Source organism: Malaya genurostris, chromosome 3 (genome assembly GCF_030247185.1).
Source record: "Malaya genurostris strain Urasoe2022 chromosome 3, Malgen_1.1, whole genome shotgun sequence".
Taxonomy (NCBI): Eukaryota; Metazoa; Arthropoda; class Insecta; order Diptera; family Culicidae; genus Malaya; species Malaya genurostris.
In genome coordinates, this window is record NC_080572.1 from 200685140 (window position 1) to 200710524 (window position 25385).

The 25385-nt window shown below is 36.3% G+C and overlaps 2 protein-coding genes across 4 annotated transcripts in view; one reads left to right on the forward strand and one right to left on the reverse strand.

Moving 5' to 3' along the window:
- Window positions 1–2400: 2400 nt before the first annotated feature.
- On the reverse strand, window positions 2401–7194 carry LOC131434303 (KAT8 regulatory NSL complex subunit 2). 2 transcript variants are annotated; one of them, XM_058600969.1, is made up of 3 exons: window positions 7056–7194; window positions 3731–4340; window positions 2401–3666 (listed from the first exon to the last, which is right to left on the reverse strand). In XM_058600969.1, the coding sequence occupies exons 1-3, from the start codon at window positions 7059–7061 to the stop codon at window positions 2561–2563; spliced, it is 1722 nt and encodes a 573-aa protein (XP_058456952.1). In that variant the 5' UTR covers window positions 7062–7194; the 3' UTR covers window positions 2401–2560. The 2 variants fall into 2 exon arrangements, with proteins under 2 accessions (XP_058456952.1, XP_058456951.1); XM_058600968.1 differs by lacking the exon at window positions 7056–7194 and adding an exon at window positions 4413–4476.
- Window positions 6578–25385, forward strand: part of LOC131434302 (cyclin-T2) — a 38228-nt gene continuing 19420 nt past the window's right edge. Inside the window, exons 1-8 of one of the 2 annotated variants that reach the window (XM_058600966.1) lie at window positions 6578–7266; window positions 7369–7726; window positions 22622–22739; window positions 22811–23021; window positions 23090–23135; window positions 23205–23295; window positions 23419–23583; window positions 23661–23820. In XM_058600966.1, coding sequence (XP_058456949.1) covers window positions 7527–7726; window positions 22622–22739; window positions 22811–23021; window positions 23090–23135; window positions 23205–23295; window positions 23419–23583; window positions 23661–23820 — 991 coding nt within the window. In that variant the 5' untranslated portion in view covers window positions 6578–7266; window positions 7369–7526. The remainder of the gene's footprint in view (window positions 7267–7368; window positions 7727–22621; window positions 22740–22810; window positions 23022–23089; window positions 23136–23204; window positions 23296–23418; window positions 23584–23660; window positions 23821–25385) is intronic. The other variant, XM_058600967.1, reaches the window with a different exon arrangement.

Below are 25385 nucleotides of genomic sequence, written 5' to 3' on the forward strand. Positions count from 1 at the left end.
GTCCCGCGAAATACAAATACGGCACAAATCTCCAATTATCAAGGGGAACGTGCCATTTGAGCCAATTTGTTCTGATGATATGTTAGTTTTCGTTTATCGTCCAATTGACTTTCTTTACACTGAACTACAAATTAAAGTAAGTAGCTACTGCGAAATACATTGGGAAGTCATAGTTGTTCGCAAGAAAAATAGCTAACGGTCAGTAAAGGCAATGATATTCCAAATCGGGGTGCAGGCAAAATGACAAAAATAAAGACTCTCGCATTGTTTCCATAGGAACAGGAATCAAATATGATTTAAAGGTGTTCTAAAATTAAATTTAAAAAAAAATGTGTTGACATTATTATAGTTGTTTTATTTAATGGATGGATGGATGAAAGAAATACAAATTAGACTGCTGTCACTAAATTTTGAGTTATGTTTAACGCTCGTATTTTACAGTATTGTACTGTATTTTCGACCCAAATACTGCGTACTGTTTTTTACCCTCAAATGTACTGTATCTTAATTTGTACTGTATTTTTACACTGAAATGTACTGTATGTTTCACACTAGAAATTAATACAGAATTTTAAGTCATTAACGCATCGAATTTCGATTTGTGGTAGTACATAACGTCAGAAAAGACAGTGACACCATGTAGCGAATGTGAATGTAAGTACATGCAAACAACAATTTTTTTCATTAATCATTCTTGTTCAGAGCGCGTCACAAAAATTTAGTAAAATTTTGATAATTAAAAAAAAAAGAAAAAGGTCTCAACCAAGAAGAATTATACGTTTTTCAAAAAATGTTTGATGAATAATTCGTGTGATTTTTTAGTCTTTGTCGAAATTAAATTCTCATAAAAAGGAAATTAAAAAAAAATGAGATTACGAAAATAAATCATTTGATAATTTTTTTTACGATTTGTCTTGTTAAGGCGTAGATACGTATTGAGCTAGTTTTACATTTGATCAGTATCTAATGAGGAAAACAGATTTGAAAAATGATATACCACTACAACTGTGTTATGAAAACCGCGAAAAAAACGTTACCGCAGAGAAGAGACTCGAACACGTAGCTAGCTCCTATCCTAGCGATTTATCCCGTCTCTGCTGTGGCTTTTTCGTGGTTTTCATTACATTGTTGTATTCGCATGTCATTTTTTTAATCTGTTTTCGTCGTAAGATGCTGATCAAATTTATTTGCTTTTGTTTTTTAATCACTATTTTTAGAAAAATGCGTACTGTAAAATGTTCTGTTTTTTCAAAGTCGATGTACTGTGTTTGCTAGATTTGTACACCAAATGTACTGTTTGTGTTGTTTCTTTGTCAAAAAAATAAACGAGCGTTAGTCATGTTCAATGCGAGTGTACTAGTTATTGTGCTTTCAGTAACACTACTTTTGGAAAATAGAAACAAAGGAGAAAAATGAATTTCGTGTGTTGATAAAGCATTGATTTTAATAAAAGAACTTCATAATCTACCTAGTGGTGTGATAACACCTTTCTCTTACCATTCGAAAAGTCTCATTAAAATATTTATAAGACTCCATTGTCGTATTTTAGTATTGTGAGCTTATCAAATATTAATAGCAGCTTTCAAACGAGGATAAATCTTTCAAAATCGATTCAGATATCATAGAGAAATTTGGGTGCATTAAAAGGACACTGGGATTTGTCGGTTACGTCACATATGATAAGGTTACTTCTCTCGAACCGAAAATATTTGCCACAGCCCTTCTCTTCCTTAAATGATTACATTGTAACTTTTTAATAAGCCTTAGTTTATCGAAATTCGTTGAGTCATGTTCCAGAAAAGGAAAAGGCTTCAAGGAAATCAACCATCATTTGCTGGTATCCTGAACTTGGGAAAGGATAACCGGCACAAGGTTTATATAAAGGAATGAGTCATTGTTCGGATCTTGTTCGTCGGTTTTCCGTTAATAACTTTTGCTACAAATGTTGAATTATCTTCGAAGGCTTTCTTTCTCAAAAATTTTTTTACAAAAACAACACCTGCAGTGGTGTTTAGAGTTGATCTCCAGCAGATTTTTTTTGTCAAAAGTCAATTTCCTCATACAAACTTCAAACCTCCGGCGGTAAAATATAGTTTCACCGTTCGAGCTAAAATTTTGCAGTTGTTATGGGATTCAAAAGGAACACGAAAAGATTGGTGGAGCAAGAAAATAAAGCCTTTTCATCTTTTTCCCAAACAACCTTGTCCCATCCTAATGAGACATGGTACCCATCATTATAAGCCTGATTCAAATCGGCAATCAACCGAATGGAAATCCGACCAAAGCGTCGAAATAATGTTAGGAAGTTAGTAATTGGCCTAATTAAAACAAGAGATTTTCAACACACGCTTTTAAGCAAAGCAGAAGATATTATCCACATCTTTAAAAAAAAACGATACATTTACGAATTACATTATGAATTTATTTTCTTTGATATTGAAAATAACAAAACTTACGTCATGTTAGTAAAACTTTAACACATTTTACTCTAACCTTTTCCTGTGCTGTTTTCTCGCTAGGAATTAAAAGTATGGAGTGCATTCAACAGGAGATAACCGGATTACTGGCTATGATCTGAGGATTCAGTGTCCTTTTTTTCAGTTTCATCTAAAATCACCGATTTCTGTTTATCCTCGTCATTGTCGGTTTTAATTTCCCGATGAGTGTCTTTAATCGGTACTGGCTTAGGTATAACGCAAATTGGAAGCGAATCCTCAAGATTACCTGGGTCACTGTCGTGTACTATAGTAATGTTATGTTCTACGATCGGTGGCTCGTTAGACAAATCCTGATCATCTCCTTCAGCTGCGGTGGTCGTTGTGCTGGACGTTTGAGAAGGTGAATTTTTCTGGCCCTTCACCGAATTATCGAGCACTTCCTGTTTGATCTCAGGGGGAAATTCTTCTTCGCCTTCGGATTCCGATTCAAATTTTTTCTTTGTGAATGTTTTTTGGGCAGGAAGCTCCACATGTAAATAACAGGTTGAATTCTCAAAAATATTTGCCAGCGGTTCCTGACACACGACTCCACTTTTTTCTACTCCGCAAAATTTGAACAGTACCTGTTTTTTATCCTCCAGAATATGTTTTCGACAGAATTTACAGCAAGGCAGTGTCCTTTCTCCACATTTTACTCCTCCTTCTGTGAATGCACATTTTGGATACGATGGAACCTTTTGCTGTAAACCTTCAGTTGCTTTGGCCCGTTTTTCCAAGTATTTCCTATGTAAAATAGCTTCCATACCCTGTTTATTATGGTAATGATTTAAAGCCTTCAACTTTTCGTACATTAATCGTTCTCTCGGTGTGTCTTTAACCTGATCATGAATACTACAATATTGTTCTTGCTCTCGGCGTAACTCATGAAGATACCGCCTTCGTTTTTCCTTTAACACATGTTGAAGACGATGGAATTGATCGATATAAAGTGCTTGTAGTCTTATCAGCTTCTCCTTGGTAATCAATGTTGCTTCTTCGGCAGTATAAATCCCAGCGTGTTTGAGTAGATCCTCATTTTGGGAATCCACACTTTCGTTATCGGAGTTATCCATTTCATAGCCGTGCCATGTATTTCCAAGTGTAGTAACATCTTCTTCGGAACTACTTTCAGATGCATAGTCCAATACAACACGGCCGGATTCGTTGATTATGGCTACGTCGATATCAACTATAAGCAAATAAGCATTCAGCCAACTGAACCAATTTAACATAAAATGTAAAACCAAACTTACCATACGGATCGACAGACGGTGTGACCACATCTACGTCTCCGTCTTCTTCGTCATCGTGAACAGATATTTTAAGAGCAGAGCAATTCGCAAACTGGTGCTGTTTAGACTTATCCACTTTCACGTGGTGGGTAAGATTATGAAGTAATGTCTCTGTGGTTTCAATTGGTGTGTGTTTGCCGATCGTAGATTTAGTTTTCGTCAGCTGCGTCAAACGGCTATGTTCGAAGCAGTAATTTGTACCGTAATCCTTTTTATTGTCATACTTGGGGGCTGGTTCCTGACAGCGTTTGCCGTTGGACGCAAAGAAAAATGCACACTGCTTGTATGGGGCTCTGGAATCTTGCAGAATGTGCCGTTTGCAATAATTGTATTGCTCCAACCGAGGTAACGTACAGTCGTACGTGAGATTGGAACATACTTTGGATTTTTTCTCGATCTCCATATGAATTTGATTACGCAGAGCTATTTCTTGATCAGCGTTTGCTTCGGATACAACTGTACACCGATTACTCGAAATTGCGACGCGGCTACCTCCTGTAGATTTAGTCGTAAGCGGATATGGGCGAGTTCTTAGCTGTCCACGATGATTGTTCATCTTCCTAGGACTTTTCTAAAAAAGAAATAAATGCTAAACTCGGTAAAAATATTCGTTCATTTTTAACGAGAAACGCGTTTTCCTTACGAGAATGTTTTCGTCTCGCATTTTCCCAATAAGAAGCCAGATGACAAGCTAGCAGAGATGCCAGTGAACTCGAAAATAAATCAGGATTTCAAGTTCCCCATAGAGAATGAAGTACGATATCGGATAATTGAGCAAAAAAACCGACCACATCAAATTTAAAAGTCTGCATAGTTTCATGAATATTCGTGAAAAATATGATTTTCGAAAGTCTGCTAAAAAATCTGCATGAAAAACATGTCTACTGATTTCTGCAGACAAACAGGCAAATCTGCAGACCTGGCATCGTTGCAAGCCAGATGACATAATTAATTGTACTAAAATATCACACTGAGAAAAATTCGAGCCAAACGCAGAACTTATTCTACCCGTCGCGCCATCTAAGTTTCATAATATGAACATTAGAATAGAGAGCACGCAATATTTCGATTAATTTGATAGATGCAATTTTTTCACGTTTGAAAATCAAAAACGTTAAAAATACGTGAAAAATCTAATGCACTTGATACGTGCGCACTTCCGGTGAAACTCTCAACGGGTGAGCACGTTGCATCGTGTTAGTCCGGAGAATATCGAGTATTTCGCAAGAAAAGATTTTCAGCCGTACTTTGATGATTCGACGCAGCCACACAGCGAGATTTTCGCTTGTAGTCAAGTGAAAACAAAGTCCATTGGACTATAAACGAAAATTAACAAGAATGTCGTATTAATTATTAATCTAAAGTAAATTTACAAACCGGATAATAGGTATAGTCAAAAGAATATTGATATTAACGGCTATTACAATACATAGCGTATTCGTTTACTTTCTACCTTTTAAATGAATCGCGTCCCACAATTAGCTTTTTTACACTGATTGCACGATGACAACATGGGCCAAACATACGGACCATCGCTACATATAAATCACATAAAATTCATGAGAATTCTACAAAGTATATGAAACTCGTGCTACTTACAAAGTTGATGAAACTCGTGCTACTTTCAGTTGAAATACAGATGAAAACGATAAGGTTTTACAATAATAAACAATAATAAGGTATACTGATATCGCCAGAATCTGTATAAATTTCATATGATTATCACATTGTTTTACATATAGATTTTAAATGAATCACGATTTGCCAAATCAACTGTTTTTCATATATGTACATTCCTGATGTATATCTACTTAACAAATGTGTTCAGAACATGTTAGACTATTCAACATCAAAATATATTACATCAAAAGAGGAAAACATCTAAGTTGAGTGGAAACGAAGCTAAACTTACATTTTCCAGATAAAATTATGAAAACAGAGCACTTAGTTTTATGTTTGATATGTAAAAGCCGAGGGGTAAATTACTTTGAAACAATAACACCCCCAATATAATAGAGACAATTTGATAATCAACTCCGGCTCTCAAAACGCACATTAAATATATGTGCTGTCTACACATGAATCGATCGTATATATTGTTATCAGTGTACATGTTATAATCGACTATTTACCGAGAATTTCTTCCTGATATTCTCTAAAGCTTGGACACCCTAATAGTAATGATTCCGTTTGGAGCAGAGATGCCAGATATTTTCATAGAAAATCTGTATTCTTTGTATAAAAAATCTGTATTAATCTGTATTCACTAATAAAATGAAATTCTTACAACAAAATGATGATAAAAGATGTTATTCCAATAGATTGTGGTTGTATCTTTTTCCAAAAAAACATCTTTTCTGTTAGTTTTTCATTCATTTGGCTTCTCCAATATATGTTTTCACTCAGTCATTGAAAAAAATTGAATATCAGTTCAAATTGGTTTCAAATTTTAATATATAAATGGATTTCACAGATTTTTATATTAATTTGTGATTTGTCCGTTGATTGATAGACTTTTGTATCGTCAGTGGAATCAAATACTAAAAGATAGCTCAGGCAGAAAAGTTAAATTTGTTCTTTCTTACTTTTTGTGACATCTGTATAAATATGGATAAAATTTTGAAAATCTGTATAAAATCTGTACTCTGTATTAAATCTGTATGCGTATGTAAAAATCTGTATAATACAGATAAATCTGTATAAATGGCATCTCTGGTTTGGAGTGAGTTCAATGTACACTCCAAATTGCAACCCTGCTGTTGACAGTTCGTTTTCTTCGTCTCTTTGTGATGTCAAAGGAGAAACGTCAAATACCTGAATCTCGTCGTTGTGAGGTCGGCCATTACGGAGTGCGAAACATAGCTCAGTGAAGTGCATATTTCTACGCGTAAATATTCTTACAAAACTCACATACCACTTGCTGGAACTATCGTCATCTCAAAGACGCCAGTGTCCAGCATTTTCGCTGATTTTCGAACGTCGGGAATACACGTAAAGTTCGAAAAAAGAAAATTTGATGGCGCTTGTGGATTCGTGAGGCGAGGTGAAAGTCAAGTTTCGCGACACGGCGGAAAGCACATACGTAACACTCTACTAGTTCCCTGCGTAAAACAATGGCGTCTCGGGAAGAAGTTTTCGCCTGCTGCTGACTTCAATGAATGGATGATGAAATTTTTTTGCAGCTCAAATTTTAGCCAATAGAAACGGCACTCAGCATTTAATTTTATCAAATTTATGTCGGCTAGGTGGTAAACTAACGAATCGTTAGTAGAATCGGAATACTCACAATCATTATCAGCGTAAAATTTACGAAAACCTGCACAGTAAGCTCTTACAGCGACTTCCACGAGCAATAACAAATCACTGCACTGTGGACGCCATATTGGAAAATTTTCTCTTGCAACCACGCATTTGTACAGTGCGACTTGCGAGTGTGGGCACTTTCGAGTGTATGTGTGTGCCGTTATTTATTGCCAAGCTGGTCAGAGGAATCGAAGGTAGCGGAAATAGGTGCATTCGTGTGAGTGCGCACACGAGTGTTGTCACAGGAACGAGGCTAGGTTGTCAATAACGCAGTTATTTTCTCATACTGTATTCAGTGAGGTGTTTTGTTTACAAGGAATGTGATTTTTTAAGTTGAAGAAAATTTTGAATCAATATTGTGGTTTTCAAGCTGAAAGTGTGCCGTGTTTGATACCGCAAAAGAATTACGGCAATCCTCTGCTGACGAACGGTTTGGTAGCGTTCTGGTCTTTCAATGGCGTCTGGAAGCGCTAGTGGAAGCACCAGTAGTAGTAGCAGCGGCAGCTTAGCAAAGGATGATTCCAAATGGTACTTCACCTCGGAGCAGTTGGCCAATTCACCCAGCCGCAAGTGCGGCATGGACGCTGATCAGGAACTTATGTACAGACAGCGTGCGGCAAATCTGATCCAGGACATGGGCCAGCGGTTGCAAGTGTAAGGATCAATACTTTTTTTTTATTTCATTCATTTTGTTGATACAAGCGTCAAATCGATCAGGTCGAAAAAAGAGGACAGTCTCACGGGAGAAAAGCATTAGTACATTTCCTTTTCAGCTTAAGGATCCTGGGTGTGGGAAAAGTTTGTAGTATTTCACAATCTTGCGTTAATATTGTGATATTGGTTTTTGGTAGCTCAAATTAGAAGTTTTTGGTAATATATCGTTTTTGTTTTCCCGAATTTAACCTAATTGTAGCCGTAAATACGAAAACTGGCGAGATGGACCTCAGCTGTCAAATCTCGTTAATTCAGTTTGTATCCTACAAACAAAAGGATATCTTTTCAAGAAATCAATAAAAATCGGTTTTATAAGTGATTAGGTACAAAAGGTTTTATAGCTACAGTGATATGTATCATTGCTATTCAGATACAAATGAATATAAAAAATAAAATTAAATTAAAAAATAAAAAATACATGGGGAATCGGGTGTATTTAAAGGGGTGTACGTTATTTGGCCGAATTTTGTTTGGCATAACTTTGTTTGGCATAATGTCGTTTGGCATAAAATAAAAAATATATACTGTTTCATTTGGCATAATTGTTGTTTGGCATAATTTTCATTTGACATAATTTCAATTGTGCATATTTTCTTTTGATTCGTTTTATTCTGGGAGTGATTTAAAAGGTTGAAATACATAACGGCCTGGAACACTTGGATTATAGGTTTTCCGATTAGTGATTGGACGACTTGGACTGCGTTACCTCGGAGGTTGCCTTGGCGCCGCCAAGGTTGCCTTGTCCTCGTTGTGGTCTAAAACTAGAAAATAAATTCAAAAGGCGGCTTCGCCGCCTTGCGTTTTTTTAATGCGAGGCTAAGGGATAGCTCCTAGCTTTGAATAGACCGGGCAAACGAGTGGATTACAGGTTTGTGTGCGGGAGCCGCGGCTGAGTGCCACCGAGCCTCCTTAGCTTCGTTTATGTGGCTGCGCCACATTGATAAACACATAACAAAGATATTCGCTTTAGAATCGAGCACTAATCGGAAATACTCCCAGAATAAATAGAATATCTAAAGAAAATATGCACAATTGAAATTATGCCAAATGAAAATTATGCCAAACAACAGTTATGCCAAATGAAACAGTATGTCTTTTTATTTTATGTCAAAAGACATCAGCCAAACAAATTTATGCCAATCAAAAGTTATGCCAGTCAAATTTATGCCAAACAAATTTATGCCAAATAAAATTCGGCCAAATAACGTACACCCATTTAAAGACAGTGTTTGACTCAGGAAACGCCTGAATCATTAGCGAATTTTACACTTGGAAGATTTGATAGAAAATATTCGTAGAACAACTTTCTAGCAGTTTGCTGATCAAAGTTTTTTTTTTATTTAACCCCGGTTTTAACCAATTGGCCATTCGCCGGGGGCCAAAAAGTCAAAGTTATATTTAGCTATCCAGTAAAATTTCACTGATTTTTTTAAGAATATATTTTAAGAATATAAATAAGCGTCCTTAAATGTATTATTACCAGTAAACTTTAGTGTATTCTGTGATCTACCGACACTGTCCAATTGAATTAATAATTGAGTAGAGAAAAAATGTTTTATAATAGAGTTTAGTCTAGCAAAAATTAAAGGTCAAAACTCTCATTGCCATCCGAGTGTATAGAATCAGTATTTGCAAATCATATCAAGTCGATAGTTCGGAAGAATGTTTGTAGTATCGCAGCACGAGCCGAACAATTGTGTTTGAATCTGTTACAAAGTCTGCTAAAACAGAATGTTAAATTCCCAAATCCAAACAGCAAATTTGCGACATAACTTATCCCAATTATTCAAAACAATTGAGGGGAAAATATGTACGAATAACATTTTGTTCTGAATTCATAAAGACATGCTACTTGAGTAATTTGCTTAACATATTTCTCATAAATGAAACAAAATCAAACAGGATGTTAGACACCGAAAGATAATGATCATTTGAGGATTTTGGTTTTTTACTAAACCCTTTCACATCTCATCAGTAGAGTGCAGATCAAATTGAACTGCCAGCACTATTTAGAAGTTAAATTTTTCCCGTGAAGTTGCTTGAATTCGGTACTAATTGCAATGAGCTTTCATGCTTCACGGATTGTTTTTAGCTTCTTTCCAAAGTTTCAACTACTGAACATGTTATTAAATTTTCTCCAAATACATTCAAATATCTTTCGAAATACTTTATCTAGCAGCCATATTCAAGAAAGAATACAAAGAATTGTTGTATTCTTCATATTTGAAAATCGATCGAAGAAATATTTTCTCTTGTTATCCGGTTTGTCGGCGAAGAGTTGTTTTCATTCTTATACAGTAGGAATTGAAGGTCGTTGGCTCACAATTCACATCTTCCATTTTTTGGGCTTTTACGTCGCATCATCGTCCTTGGGGTTGCTCGAGGTGTTTGATTGTCTTGCTCTGTACTGGTTTCAGTTGATGTTTTAGTAGATAACGATTGTTTGATGATTGAATAATTTTTGTTTGTTGGATCTGAAGAACTGGACTCGCTAGATGTCGGTGCTGAAGGCGAATCCTTGGTTTTGATTTAGCTTGAATACAAGGCCTACCGTGGTGAATTGGTTGTTCTCCGAATCGACATGTAGCTAGCTGATTCTCGTAGACTACCAGTGATTTATACGGACACCTCCCGCCCTAACCAAATGTTACCTAAGACGGAATCGTCATATATAGTCGCATAGGAAACATACGCACACCATTCCGAATACCGGGGAAAATCCATCTTTCGATGGAAAGCATGCCCCCGTACTGTGACTTGTCTTCTAGAATGTAATGCTCAGGCACCTGCGGTGAAAGTTAAGTAAACTTCTTGTGACATAGTAGCAATGATTTTGTTTTGAATTCATCAGTTTTTCAACAATCAACATTTGTTTGAAACAAGAATATTCCAGTTTAAAGAAAGTACATTTTGAATCTTCGATATCTCGGATTTGAAATAACATTTTTTTTTGTTTGAAGGGCAATTAATCGTTTTCTTGTTATAAACAACCGGGGTTTTTCTGCTTGCACTTCTATGGCTCCATCAACTATAGACACAAGGATTTTATATTTTTTATTTTCATGCTGGGCACTGTGTCGCACCTTATTGTTAACCAAAACCGAATGTTACTGACTCTCGTTTACGTCTCAACTGTATTTAGACAGAGCTATAATTTTTTGTCAATTGTATTTCAAAAACATTCTCTTTCCATCTAGGTGCATTTGTTCTTCTAACAAGATTTAAATTTCGTTTGCTCCCCTGTTACGGTGATCTTCATAGCACTTTCATGGCTTTTATCTCTTTAGAGAAATACAAAATTAAATTTGAAAAAGGAAACAAATTCTAGAACTTCAATAAAATGAAAAATAATTCAGTTCAAATCCCTTGAATTTCCACTATTTTTCAGTAGGAGAATATGAAAAATCGGAAAAAGGTCCATTTTGAAAGCACGATTTAGTGGAAGGAATTGCCTTTTAAAAACCCACTATTTCGTCCTTTTGAGACTCGAATCTCAAATCGACTTAAACAGGGCCCAAAAGCCATAGACGGATTCACTTGATTTACTTTCTTTTTCGACTATATCTTCGTTTTTACACAAATGTTCGTTACATATCTCAACGGAAATATCATTTAATCTACACGAATAATCTTTAAGTAAACGTGATAATTAAGGAGTTATTAACAGAAGAGAAAGTAAACAAAGAGAAATTCTCATTGGTTTAGGTGACCTTATGAAATGTTCACGTCGAAATCAGTACATTATTTGAGATTAGATCACAGAAGATATATTTATTTCACGACAGTTTGGAATATGATTTGAGGAAAATAAACGTTATTTTAAACTCTATGCTTTCATGTTTAAATCTAATCTAGTTATTTCAAGAGAATCTCAATTATCGGAACCTGTAAGTCGTTTTTCTCGATTGATACAAGCAGTGCAGGTTCATGTAAACATTCGAATTGGCTCAAGATTATAGATGAAAGATAAACCAGGTAGCTGAAATATCAATTACAGCATACACATAAATTAATAGTGTTCTCTTTCAGTTTTCATTTTTAATACATTACTCCATTTATAATTCTATTCATTCGAACTTGCTCACTACCAACAGCGAAGACAATGAAGGAGCTGGACTACTTGGCACTTGAAACTAGGCGAGCAAAACTTCAAATGACTAGGTACTGACGATGACTTCTGGGTGCTTCACTTGAAAATGGCAGCAAAAGTCATATGAATTTGTATCGATATGCTGACGGTCAGTGGCCATAAATTTCTTTTTCATCTGATATCATTCGATTGATAATGAAATTTTACCGCACTGGATACAGGTATAACATTGCTGTCACAAGCAGAAAAAATGCGAAAATGTGCAAATTTCGGAAAACATGGGTCATTTAATATCTGAACGCAAAAAAAAACTGAATTATGTTATTGAAATTTTAATGTGAGTACTCAAAATTGAGACCATTTATTGCGTTTGAAAGGGAAAAATTATTCCAATTTGGTTTTGATGCAAATTCGATTTTTTCTTCGAATATCTCTCTTTATATTTTGGACACTCTGATCGTCCATTTTGTTGTATCATCTCTGTGACCTCTGGATTTACCTTTCCACTGTATTTCAACTCCTGTTTGAAAATTGCCTAATATTTTTTAATTCCTCGGAATTAAGGACAGTTGAGTGGATTGATATCCTTCTCGAAGTAACCCACCTAGTTATGTCAAAACCATTGACAGCTTGCCGAATCAGGTCAAAACCAGGTTTAAGTCACGGTAGAATAAGCTTCTTCGGTAATTCTGCTTGTACATTTAAGAATCATAAAAAAATTGTCATGAAAAAATCAGCTTTTCGTCCGCAGCTGCAAGAACATTGTCAAATTATAAACTATCTTCCGAATTTATCTACTAAAACGGCTAGGGTCCTCGATCTACGGCAATAGAACTTTTGTCCGGAAAGCTGATCACAATCCACCTTTACGAACGTTTCGTCGTCCATGACTCGCATCCTTCGTATTTCGTATGAAACTCGACACGTCTTTTAGTCACTAGATTCTGTTTCAGTCAATGGCGAGTAAGGAATTGATATTCGCTTGTGTTTTTCAATACAATGAAATATCGATATTCTTTTGGACAGGATTTTTTTATTAAACTTTTTTCGTGTCATCGATATAATAGAAAAAATTCGCACTCTGCACGTCAAGCAAATCTGTCAATGATGTCATTAATAAAACCGCTTCAACGTTGCAACTGAGACAACCAAGAATGTCAGGAATCAGCCTGAGCAAAAAAAAGGTCCCTCAACTTTTAAACGCTCTGTAGACACGTTGTTTCCCCTAGCAATTTGATGACTTTCAGGGACTCATTGACAGTCTATGATTGATTTCTGAAATCTGTAAAAATCTGCGTCATGTTTAGAAGCTGTGCAGTATATTCAGAATCTGTGGAACTCAGATAAGTATGTGAGCCTAGTATCTCTGGAGACAGCAATTTGTTTTCAACAGCCATAAGCATAAGCCAGTGAAGCCTCTCCTGGAGGTTTACATACAAGTTCTTACAGAGCCAAACGTGACAGAGGGAACAACAAATCTCAGAGTTGAGCTGAGTAAATCCCTCTCTTCTCGAATCTGTGCAGTAACTCAAGTGCACGGAAAAGGTACTAACACTGCGACAAAAGATACTTGAAATTTTAATTTGGGTGTATATGAGATTTCGATGCTCATGGCAAAGTGCTCGAGTCCAAAGCACACTCGTATTGGCCACGGCAATGTAATTTGAAAAGATCGTTTAACTGTCATTGACCAGCATGTTGTAATGAATTTGTGCATATTGTGCTGTGGACAAAATCGCTCATTATTTTCTCTTCGGTACCATCCGTCCTGATTTTATCGAATAAATAGATACTATTATAATTAATAGAATACGGATGGGGATGCAGTTGATTTCATAAATTCGACACGAGATGCACGTAAGGACAAGACGCTACTGTGTTTCAGTGTCCTGTTTGGTTGATTAATGGCCCTTGGCTTAGTCTATTCGTTCCTCAAACCTTCCAATGCAGCTTTCGATCCTTAGTTCCAAACTACGATACTTGATGTGATCCTGCTGGTCGAATTTATGCCGCTTACGGAAATGCTTGAGAACGCTGTGCATGCAATGGAATTTATTCGATATGATTTCAAGGTTATTGAGTTTATAATATCTTGTTTTGATGCAAAAAAATGTGGATTTGATAGACAACTAGAAGTTTTCTTCCTTGAAGAAAACTAGATTTACCTGCGTATGACTAATCACATCCAATGTCCGATTTTAGTCTTCTTATCATATTATCTTATCATGTTTGGCAGGTAGCAGTATATAACGGAAAATGATTCTGTTGGTTTTTCTATCGTTATCCTGATTACTGTTAAATTTCATCATCTATCCTTTTATGTTCTTTTTTTTCGAATTGCTAAACAATACCGCAGGTACTTTTTTCAAAGAAGAGCAAATGGCTAGGGTGTAACTACAAGACAATTTAGTATAGACACTTTTATGCTACAAGATTCTCGCGAATAGTGAAACAAAATACAAACTTCGTTTTCTAGTTAACAGGCAGATGAGGGGTTTTGTCGTAATTTCGGATACTTATCGAACTACTAGATACTCATTGAGATGAATATGTTAGTAAAGTTATGCACACATTTAAATTTATGACGGAAACGCAACAACTTGGGATGGAGCATAAAAACATCAAATACAACATACCAGCCGCCAACGATTTGTATATTCGAAGCACCATGAAGCAGTGCGGAGAGATTCTCACTATCGAAAAGGAACAGCAGAGGAGTTTTTTTACCATGTATCCTCAATGGTGTACGTTTGTTACGCATGCGCTTGGACAGACCCTGTCAGCTTAGAGAGAAGCCAGTATTCAGTTCAGCTACGCCATCGCACGGCGTCACATTGAACATATTATGTCATTTATATAGGTGCACAGTGCAGCTATTTTGATCTACTCGAAATTAAAATTTATTTCATCTGACGACCTGAAGATGCCATGCTCACAAAAAGAATGTCGCTTGTGGTTTTTTCGTGAAATGTGAGAGCTAGATATCTTGATAATATGATGTACCTTTTTATATGACTTTTGATCAGGGCACGAGGATTCCGTGTGAATTTCTCGTCACCTACGATCATCAACTGGCCACATGTCAATATTGTCTCTCATCAACTAAACCATCAACCAATGTACAACTACGTGCGTTCACTCCACCTAACCGCGAATCCATCGCCTGGACAAATTACAAAGCTGGTAATAACACAGGAACAGCTCAAAGCGATGTTTCTAACCGAAACAGCGACGACGAATTTGCTCGATAGCAATAGAAATGCCTCTTACCCCAGGAAAAGAATAACAATATCCAGTAATAAAAAAAAATAGTATTTTGACTTTAGCTTGCGCGACTGATTGCTACTTCGTTATTGCTCAGGATTAGCTGAAATTGTACAAAGACTTAACCTTCAACGAATATCTTCTGGTAACCGCAACATTCATTGATCGGATAAAAATGCTCAATCGTTACGTTCGCGAGAAAAAGTTACAGTTCAAATTGCAGTTATCAATTAAACGGCAACCTAATTGAACAATACTCAGAACATGTTCGGATTGCGCACGGCCAATGTCGCATCTCACAATAATCATAATTTTCAACGTATTCTAGGAACATTTAAAACACCTTTCTTACTATAAATACTTTCTTAGTGACCTCTGTTTTTTTTAAGTATATGTACCCGTAACGTTCTTGAATTAATGTTACTCGTCACACCCGGTCTGCAATACCATAGGCTTCCATGGTTATAAACACTAGCTACTCCCTCCTTGTTTTTAAAATTATTATGACATCATCATTTCCACGTAATCACTCAAGATTGTGATAATGATTATTGTATAACAAAAGGCTATTTATCATCATAACTACATAAGTGAATATAAATGTTGTCGTAAATTTGTTCATCAACATAATCACCTTTTAGAGTGATACAATGGTTCCAACGTTTTTCCAATTTTTCAATACCATGTTTTTCCAATTTTTCAATACCAAAATTTATCATTCGCTTCAAAATAAGCTTCAGTTTCAGCGATAACCTCCTCATTTGAGCCAAATCTTTTTCCCTGGAGCATTTTTTTAAGATCAGCAAAGAGCCAGTAGTCACTGGGGGCTAAATCTGGCGAGTATGGGGGGTGGGGAAGCAGATCAAAGCCCAATTCGTTCAATTTCGCCATTGTTTTCATCGACTTGTGGCAGGGTGCATTGTCTTGATGAAAAAGGATTTTTTCTCTGCATGTGCGGTCGTTTTTTTGCGATTTCCTCCTTCAAACGCACCAGTAAGTCAATATAATAATCGCACCAGTAAGTCAATATAGTGATTGATTTACCTTTTTCGAGGTAGTCAATGAAAATCACGCCATGCGTATCCCAAAAAATCTGACGCCATGACTTTGCCAGCTGACTGCTGCGTTTTCGGACGCTTCGGACGGCTTTCGCCAGCTGTGCGCCACTCAGATGACTGCCGCTTCGACTCTGGAGTGTAGTGATGTATCCATGTTTCGTCCATGGTCACGTAACGACGCAAGAAATCTTTTTTGTTGCGAGTAAAAAGCGATAAACTGCTTTCTGAATCATCGACTCGTTGCTGTTTTTGTTCCATCGAAAGCAATCGCGACACCCACTTGGGAAAAACCTTTTCATGCTCAATTTTTCATGAAGGATAGTAAATACACTTCCATATGATATCTGTGTCATCTCAGCAATCTCACGGAGCTTCACTTCACGATCTTTCATTATATTTTTTGTCACTACACTCACATTTTCCGGTGTAACGGCTTCCACAGGTCTACCCGAGCGTTCCGCGTCATTTGTGTCGGTACGACCACGTTTAAACTCGGCGAACCACCGACAAATCGTTGCTTTTGATGGACAAGAGTCCGGATAACATTTTTCAATCCATTGTTTCGCTTGCACGGTGTTTTTACCCATTAAAAAAACAATGTTTTATCAAAACACGACACTCGATTTTTTCCAGAGGGAAAGACGCACTTAACTATATCGGGCATACGCTACCGATAGGACCCTCTAAAGAGTTTAATTAATACTTCCGGGTCACTGTGGTACGTTTTTCGGTCCCAGAGGACACCACTCCGCGATCATTCCCTCAATTCTGTCACACGCGTTCACGCACAAACAGTTAATTCGTGATACACTTCACTTTTTTGCCCGATGTAACGTTTATCAAACCCTTCTGTGCTGATCTTGTCCGAGTATCTGCGATTCCGACTACTAGTGTCGACTTTATAGTAGAGTATCTAAAAAATAGACCCGATCCATGTGCCGGAGGTCCTTTTATACCTCTCGCTCTCGCTAAATCCTTTCTCTTTCGCTCGCCTCATCTTCCGGAAACGGACATCTGAATTCGTTAATGATAGTAGTGTAAATCGAACTAATCAATAATTGTCATACCATTTTAACCTAGCTAAAGAAATAACTAAATGACTGAGAGCGATGGTAACCTCCTATCTAGGCGCCGAACCGGAAGTAAACATTTTGTTTATGGTTTAAGAATCCATGTACTAGTATGAATATGTTTAATTGCGTTTTTGATCTTAGATGGTATAACATATTAATCAATTGATCGCATGCATCACCTACATCGACAAAATTGGTTCAAAGAATTGCCCCGTGATAATTCGTTTCGTTTCGATTTATTCGGTGCTAATAATCGCTCTCAAGGCGTTAATCGATTATCTACGATATTGATGTATTTTAATTACATTGGAAATGCGCCTGATCAAGGGATATGATCAGTTCTGCCCGATAGTTAGATAATCGTTTACCGTCAACTTCCTTTTATAGCAAACTAGAAATGGTGAAAACAATATTTTGATACAAAAATAACATGGTAGTAACAGTTGTTGTTAAAACTATTAAGTCTTTAATGAACATTGTAACACGCGGGTTACAATAATGGTTGATCTGGGCAGCCGGCTACCGAGAAAAATTTTAATTTATTGTTTGAAATATGAATATCATATGTTTTTTACTATGTATTCAATATACTGATATATGATACCTCTGTTATTAACTTTGTAATATCAACGGATTTGGCAAAAGTTGATTTTCATCATTCAAACGAGCCAGTTTGTCATCGCATCTATCGTTACCAACCATCAAAGTCATAAGGATGAATACCTCTAGAAGTGCCTACTAAAGTTATGCTAGTTTTATAGCATTGTGCCGTTATGTACAACAAGACATTTCGAAACATGTTAAACCACCATAGAATTCCCTTCCATTAATCGAAGTCTAAAGAGTAATGCCAATAGAAAGATCTGAAAAAAACAATCTACATGGAGAAGAGCTTTAATAAAACAATGACTTCTATACATATTTATAATGCTGTATTTTATTCCCTGAGAATTTAAAAAGAATCCGACTTATTATTACTTTAATAATAGTAATAATTATTTATATTATTATAATTATTATTAATATTATTATTATTATTATTATTATTACAATTCTTGTTGTTATTATTTTTATTTTTTGGAATATTGTACGAGATTTTCAACCAAAATATTTCGGCGAAATTATCCGTTCGAGTAATTTTTCAAGTTTATCGAAATAAAATTTTCTTTTAAAATTTATCCATATCCCAGTACAAATATTCAGGAGTAGAATGCTTTTGATAAATTTACATTCGGTGAAATGACCCAATTCCGTTGAAGGATGTCAATGACGAAGAGATATTAAAAAAGAATAAAAAAAAGCAATGCTATGGTGTATTACATTTCTTTTGTAGAATTTTACCTTCTGTTTCAACAGACTTTGCATCCGAGTCGAAGTGTACAGAACCATTGCATGGCTAGTGCTACGATCCTACTGACACAAGGAATTCTTCCAGGTCGGGGCTCAAACAAACAATTGGCTTGTAAGATCAGCGCCCTACGCATTGAACTTTTCTTTTTGGAATCAGATTTCTGGATTTTTGTTTTCAAATCGATCTTGAAATACAGGGAATTTTGTTTCCAGATATCAGTCGAAACTCTTGATTGGTTGGGTAAGATTTCATTTCATTTGATGAAAAGAATTTACTGGCATTTTTTTGTCAGCAGAAGTGCTCTGCACTGATGAGTCAAAGACGAAACGTAAAAAGTAATAAGAAATATTTGGGTCTGAGAAGAAATATTGGATAAGCATGAGCATCAACTAGACGAGAGAAAATCATTTCGGCCGGGATGATAAACAAAGAATTGCGATTCTTATCTTAGTTCCCGAATAGCAAGTGCTAAGAATCCACAGTTTTTGAAAGGGAGTGGAAAATCCTAAGTGGTTCTGTTTCAAATTGGCTAATGTGCTGAAGATGCCAAAAAGAACAGTTTCTTAAGTGCTCAAAACCTATAAGGAAAATCTGGGTGTGAAAAGGAATCCGCGAACCGACTAAAACACTGGATCCAGGGATCGACAGACATAGCAATTAGGTTTTTTACCGTCACTGCCAACCTCAATCGGATGAACACATTTTGACAGTTCAGCAGTACTGTTTGTAAACAGAAATTTCTTTTGTTTGTTTATTGACAAATTGGATCAGACCATTTACGGTCCGAATCGACTAAATAAAGTTTTAAAACATTTGTTCACGATTGAATACGGTTCGTTTTTGATATTTATTAAATAAAAGTGACTAGTTGCAAAGTGTAAAGATGATTGTTTTAGATGTGCTCTTCGATTTTTGTTTAAGCTTGTTTGTAAACAGTACCGCTGAACTGTCAAGGATGAATACTTGTTCATTTGTGTCGTCACGATAAAAAACCTAATGTGTTGAGGTGCGTGAAAGCAAAGACATCATATTAACAAGATATCCAGCTTTCACATTTCCCGAATAAATCATTGGCAACATCCTTTTTTGCGAGCATGGCACCCTCAGGCGAGTCCGCATCGAATCTCGTACATAGAAGTAAGGAAGAGAAATGTCAAATTCGTGCGCGCCAAAATAGCAGCACTGCGCACCCATACAATTGACATGATATACTGAATGTGATGCCGGGCGATGGCGCTACTGAACTGAAGATTGGTTTCACTCCAAGCTGACAGGGTCTGGTGAAAGCCATCCCCGGACTTTTGATCCAAGATGTGACCAGAAGGTACACTCTTACCAGTCGCTACCTAATTTTGGGTCAAAACCTACCCAAAATCAACTTAAGTGCGTCTTCCCAATTTTAGGTAACGAGTGATGACCTCAAAATTTAGGTAAATGTAAGTTTACCCAAAGTGTTATGCCATAACAAAGCACGCTACCCATTTTTTACGATCAAGTCAAAGTTTAAGTAGATAACGTCCTTATTTTGGGTAGCTTATAGAAGAGGTCGACAATGAGTGATTTTTCTTAAAAAAAATAGGTAAACTTGATTTTCAGTGTATAACGCCATCCTTTAGACGGTGCGGAACACCCTTGTCAGGGAATAATACGAAATTTCAGGTAGCTAGTAAACATCCGATTTGGCACATGATTCTACACATATTTACCGACAAGTTTGCAAAGAAGGCCATGATTTGGCAAACGATTCCCCGTTGTTGCCTAAAAACGAAGCCATCCGTCACATTCTCGACTATGACATCTCATATTTACATCGCAAAAAGGATGAACAGCGAGTATTGCCGTTTATCCGCCAGCATAGGTGCAAAATCATATGTAGGACAGATTTGGCCTGCTGCCACAACTCGAAAATAATTTTTGAGCGATATTCTGCCAACAAGATCGATTTTGACCCTAAGCTAACGAATTCTCAAAATTGCCCGGAATTTAGACCAATAGAAAAATACTGAGCTATTCTAAAGCAGTGACTTCAACAGCGGAGACAGTCAAGAGGTAAATACGAGTAAAATGGAAGAAATGCACTCCCCGTTTTCGTGCGCACTGAAGAAATGTAATCAACTAATATTGTAACTTTGAAGATAAATTTACTGTAAAGCAATAAATTAATGATTTTTTTAAACATATTGAATTACGAATTACATGTATTTTTGTGAGCATCAATTTTCTTTTTATTCAGCCCTTTGGCTACATTTTTGTTGTATTGTCAAGTAAATTACCTCATCTAGCAGGTTTAGTCCATGACCGCTCGTCGTCAGCCACTCAAGGTACGGGTACTTCGTAGACCGCCCTCTACTTGATCGATCCACCATTCACCATTTTCACTGTACTGTTGTCCGGCATTCTAATGGTTCATTTATAGTATTTTATCTTCGGCGCATTTATAGCCAGTCCGCCTAGCTTCGGCTTACAGTCCGTTGTATGTTTCCATCATCATCTCAAAGTTACATGTCACAATGTCAATGTCATCAGCGGAGCTAATGACCTATTATCTTCCTAGCGGAATTGAGACTAATACTTCCAAATTGTTTCAAGATTTGTATTATTCAATAAGACTTAAAGCGTTTAGACTAGAAAAATGTTTCCGGTAAATCATTCATACTGAGAAAAAAGTGAATGATTTTTAAATACATCGATTCAATCGAGAAGACACTAAGTGCTAGACCACTAGATAGGGATATTGCTGAAAACGTACAGTTAACAGATTTCTAGACAGTTGCCAGTGCTTTACTCTCAACCTTAAGGTGAAATGTAGCGTCATAAAATGCGCGCAAAATTTTATCCGCTTCAGTTGAACGAACCGTCGCACAAAGCATACCAAGAAAAACGGACACATAGAAACAAGAACTTTTTTCAATGATTGAGCGCAGTGGGCTTAGCTCTCGTTATATTGGCTTGTAAAAAAGACTGGACGTAATGGATTTTTGAATCCTTCACACTTTGAATGTATACTAATTCAATAGTTATTGTTAGTGATTACTATTACACTAGCGCCACAAATCATGAGTAATTATGAATGTTAGTGATGAGGTTATATGTATAGGTATGTATTGACCAACTTGCTAACCATGTATATGCCTGTTGTTTTTCAATGTTTATCACATTGTTTGTATAACGATAATGTTTGGTTTGTATTTCATTCAGCAGCTTGTCAATGATGAAGTTATAGTTTTGCTATAAAAATTGCTACAATCTAAAATAATACCTGTTATACGATATCACACAGCCAGGCTTTATTGCTTCAGCAACATCAATGCATTGAACTCAACAGAATTGGACATTATAAGCATTATAAATGACAGTTACTTAGAAAATAAACAATTTCTTACAATACCCATTTTATTGTATTCAACTCGTTTTTATTTCAACACAAATCCCAATGCTGCATAAATTCGTGTCATAATTTTATATGTAATTTTTGCTCACGATATAATGCCACCGTGCCCTCCGTGCATAAAAAAATGAGGAAAAGTTTATGTAAACTTTTTCAAATTTCGGTTGATTTAGCTAAAATTTTATAATTTTGAGTTGCATTTTCAGATTCTTTGTGAAATTCTGCTACAAACACTACTTTTCAGTTCTAAAATCATCCCCGTGGGACGGAACAGTGACCGTTTATACATTTCAAAAACCAATTACGGCTCGGCAAAGCAAAATTTCAAAATTCTAAGAATACTTAGTTATGATAAATTTGATTTCGAAAACTTAAGTGTTTTTGGTTTTTCGAAAATCGGTCTAGTTTTTGAATAATTGATCAAAAACGCGATTTTCACATTCCACTACATTTCACCTTAAGGTCTCGAAAACAACATGAGACAATTACTCTGCATGCTACGGTCTATGAGGAAAATCCTTTCAAGTGTACTTTTTTGGCATGATCATTTGATTTTACCAATATGACACATTACTAATGGTTATCCCGTTATATTTTGTATAATTTTACAGATCACAACTTTGCATAAACACCGCAATCGTGTACATGCACCGGTTTTACGCATTCCATTCATTCACACACTTTCATCGGAACAGTATAGCAGCGGCATCTCTATTCCTGGCCGCTAAGGTAGGCAAAGATATAAAAAAAATCGATTGGTTGACGTGTGCTAACTGGTATTTTCTCCTTTGGAATGTCAGGTCGAGGAACAACCGCGAAAGCTCGAACACATAATCAAGGTCGTGCACATCTGCTTAGGACTGGAACCACCCGATCCGTTGAAGGAAAGCTACGCAGAGCAGGCACAGGATCTGGTGTTCAACGAAAACGTTCTGCTGCAGACCCTCGGCTTCGATGTGGCCATCGATCATCCGCACACGCACGTCGTTAAGACGTGCCATTTGGTTAAAGGTAATTGAAGTTAAAACTTAAAAACGACCAAATGACACCAAATAATTCAATTTGCTTGTATTTTACAGCTTCCAAAGATTTAGCCCAAACATCCTACTTCATGGCGTCCAATAGGTGAGGGATTGATCAATCTGCTTCTATAAAAGCACTAGTTTTAATACAAGAAATACACGTTCCTTACAGTTTACATCTGACGACCATGTGTCTGCAATACAAACCAACAGTGGTGGCTTGTTTCTGTATACATTTAGCGTGTAAATGGTCTCGATGGGAGGTTGGTAGCAATCTATTTTTTTTAGTTTTTTTTTATATTTTATCGTTAAAATAAATGAAATCAGAGAATAAATTCACAATGTTGATGTTGGTGTAATTGAGGACTTGATTTTTTTCTGCCTAGATTCCCCAGTCGAATGAAGGCCGTCATTGGTTTCATTATGTGGACAAGACCGTTACTTTGGATCAGCTCAAACAGCTGACGGACGAGTTCCTTCACATCTTTGACCGATGTCCGACTCGGTTGAAGAGCAAGATGAAATCAATACGCGCTGACCAAGCACAATCGGTAGGTTGCCTAGCGATCTTTGTATTTCTTGAAAACAAACTGTTCTAGTGCATTCTTCTATGTATATCACTTTGTAGGACGATCCGAGTCGGAGAAGCGCAAGTAGCTCCTCCGGAATTTCAGGGTCCTCGTCGTCTATTCTGCGGGGCATTGACGACGCTGGCTCGTCGTCCTCTAGTCACCACCGGTCATCGTCGCATTCACAACATTCGCACTCCAAGCAGAGCTCTTCTAGTGGTAAGATATGTTACTTTCAATATTTCGATTTGTTGACGATTTGTTGTAATACGCATACCTGTTCCAAGTTTAAACAATACTTGCGATATTTAGTACAAAAGCAAAATGTTGTTATTATATCAATATTAGCTATTTACATCTAAAAGCAGTAATAAATATATTTCGGATCGTCTCATTGTTTGTGTTTATCCAAAGCATTTGTATCAGTTAATGTTAAATTTATTGTATAACTATAACGTTGTCCTAAAGTGTAAAACAAGAAGTGGTGCACTCATTAAATTCTTTCCCTTGACCGAACACAAGTTTGTTTTGTTTCCTACCCATTTTGTTGTTATGCGTTTATAAATTTTTCCGATCACAAATATATTGCCTTTACCATCCAACTTTTTTTTTATTTCAATCATGAGCATGATGGTTTGCCACAAAATATTCAAATATCAGTAAAATTCTTCAAATAAATGCTAAGCCTAGATGAAATCAGTCCAATTCTTGTGACTAACCATATGAGAAACGCTAGAATGTATGCCATGTTAAATTCAAGCAATACGTATATTCGAACATCATTCGTACGAACGAAAAGTCCCATTCTCGTTTACGGACGAATAGACGAAATGCCGTGGTTTCGATTCATCAGTTCAAAGTTGCGAATCATTCGTTCGAACACATTGAAAAAAGTTTAACCGATTTCCAACAAATTTGGCGAGCCTTCGAATATATGCGTGGTTCCAAGTTTTTACGCATCAAATTTTACATCTATTAGGTACTTTATGAAAAAGACGCCATGGGCAAACAAGCTATTTATTTTATATTAAATGCTTGATTTTACCAATGTAATAAATATGTAGAATATCGAAAACATGACAAAATTGCAAGAAAAATGCAACATATTTTTCGCAGATACTACTGATCGGACTGCTATTTTAAATGCGTTGTTTACTTTGCAAGAAGTTTAATTTGAAAATTTCATTTATCGACTTGAATAAAATTGGTTCTGAGTACTATATTTCTGTATAAAATGTTCAAAACGACGTATGTAACAATGAGAGGTTCTCTTTGTTTACTTTCTCTTTTGATTATTACGGCACTCAACAATCCTTCTCTCCAATAATTTACCGATAATAATAACTAAAGCTATCATCTTTTAATCTGCTCTGGAGAAATTACCGAAAAAAGCAGGAATATTTCGCAATAATCGAAAGAGAAAGTAAACAAAGAGAATCTCTCATTGTTACATACGTCGTTTTGAACATTTTATACAGATTTATTTATTATGTAGCATTCGTCACTTACTTGATGCTTGGAATCTTCCTAAAAACAACTACCTGCGCTGCCGATCCTTCTTTTGAACAGGAATCACGTACGTACACGTTCGAGTGAAAACAAGAATGGCTTGTTCGCATTCGTTCGAAAGCATGTGTTCGTCGAATAGTCGATACGGACGTAAGCATGTTGATACAGAGTCAGCGAAAAAAACAAGTCAAATAATAAATGATAGCAAAGATTTATAATTACAACTAAAATCTGTACCAGAACTGATAGTTTAAAGTTGGATGGGCGTTGTTTTT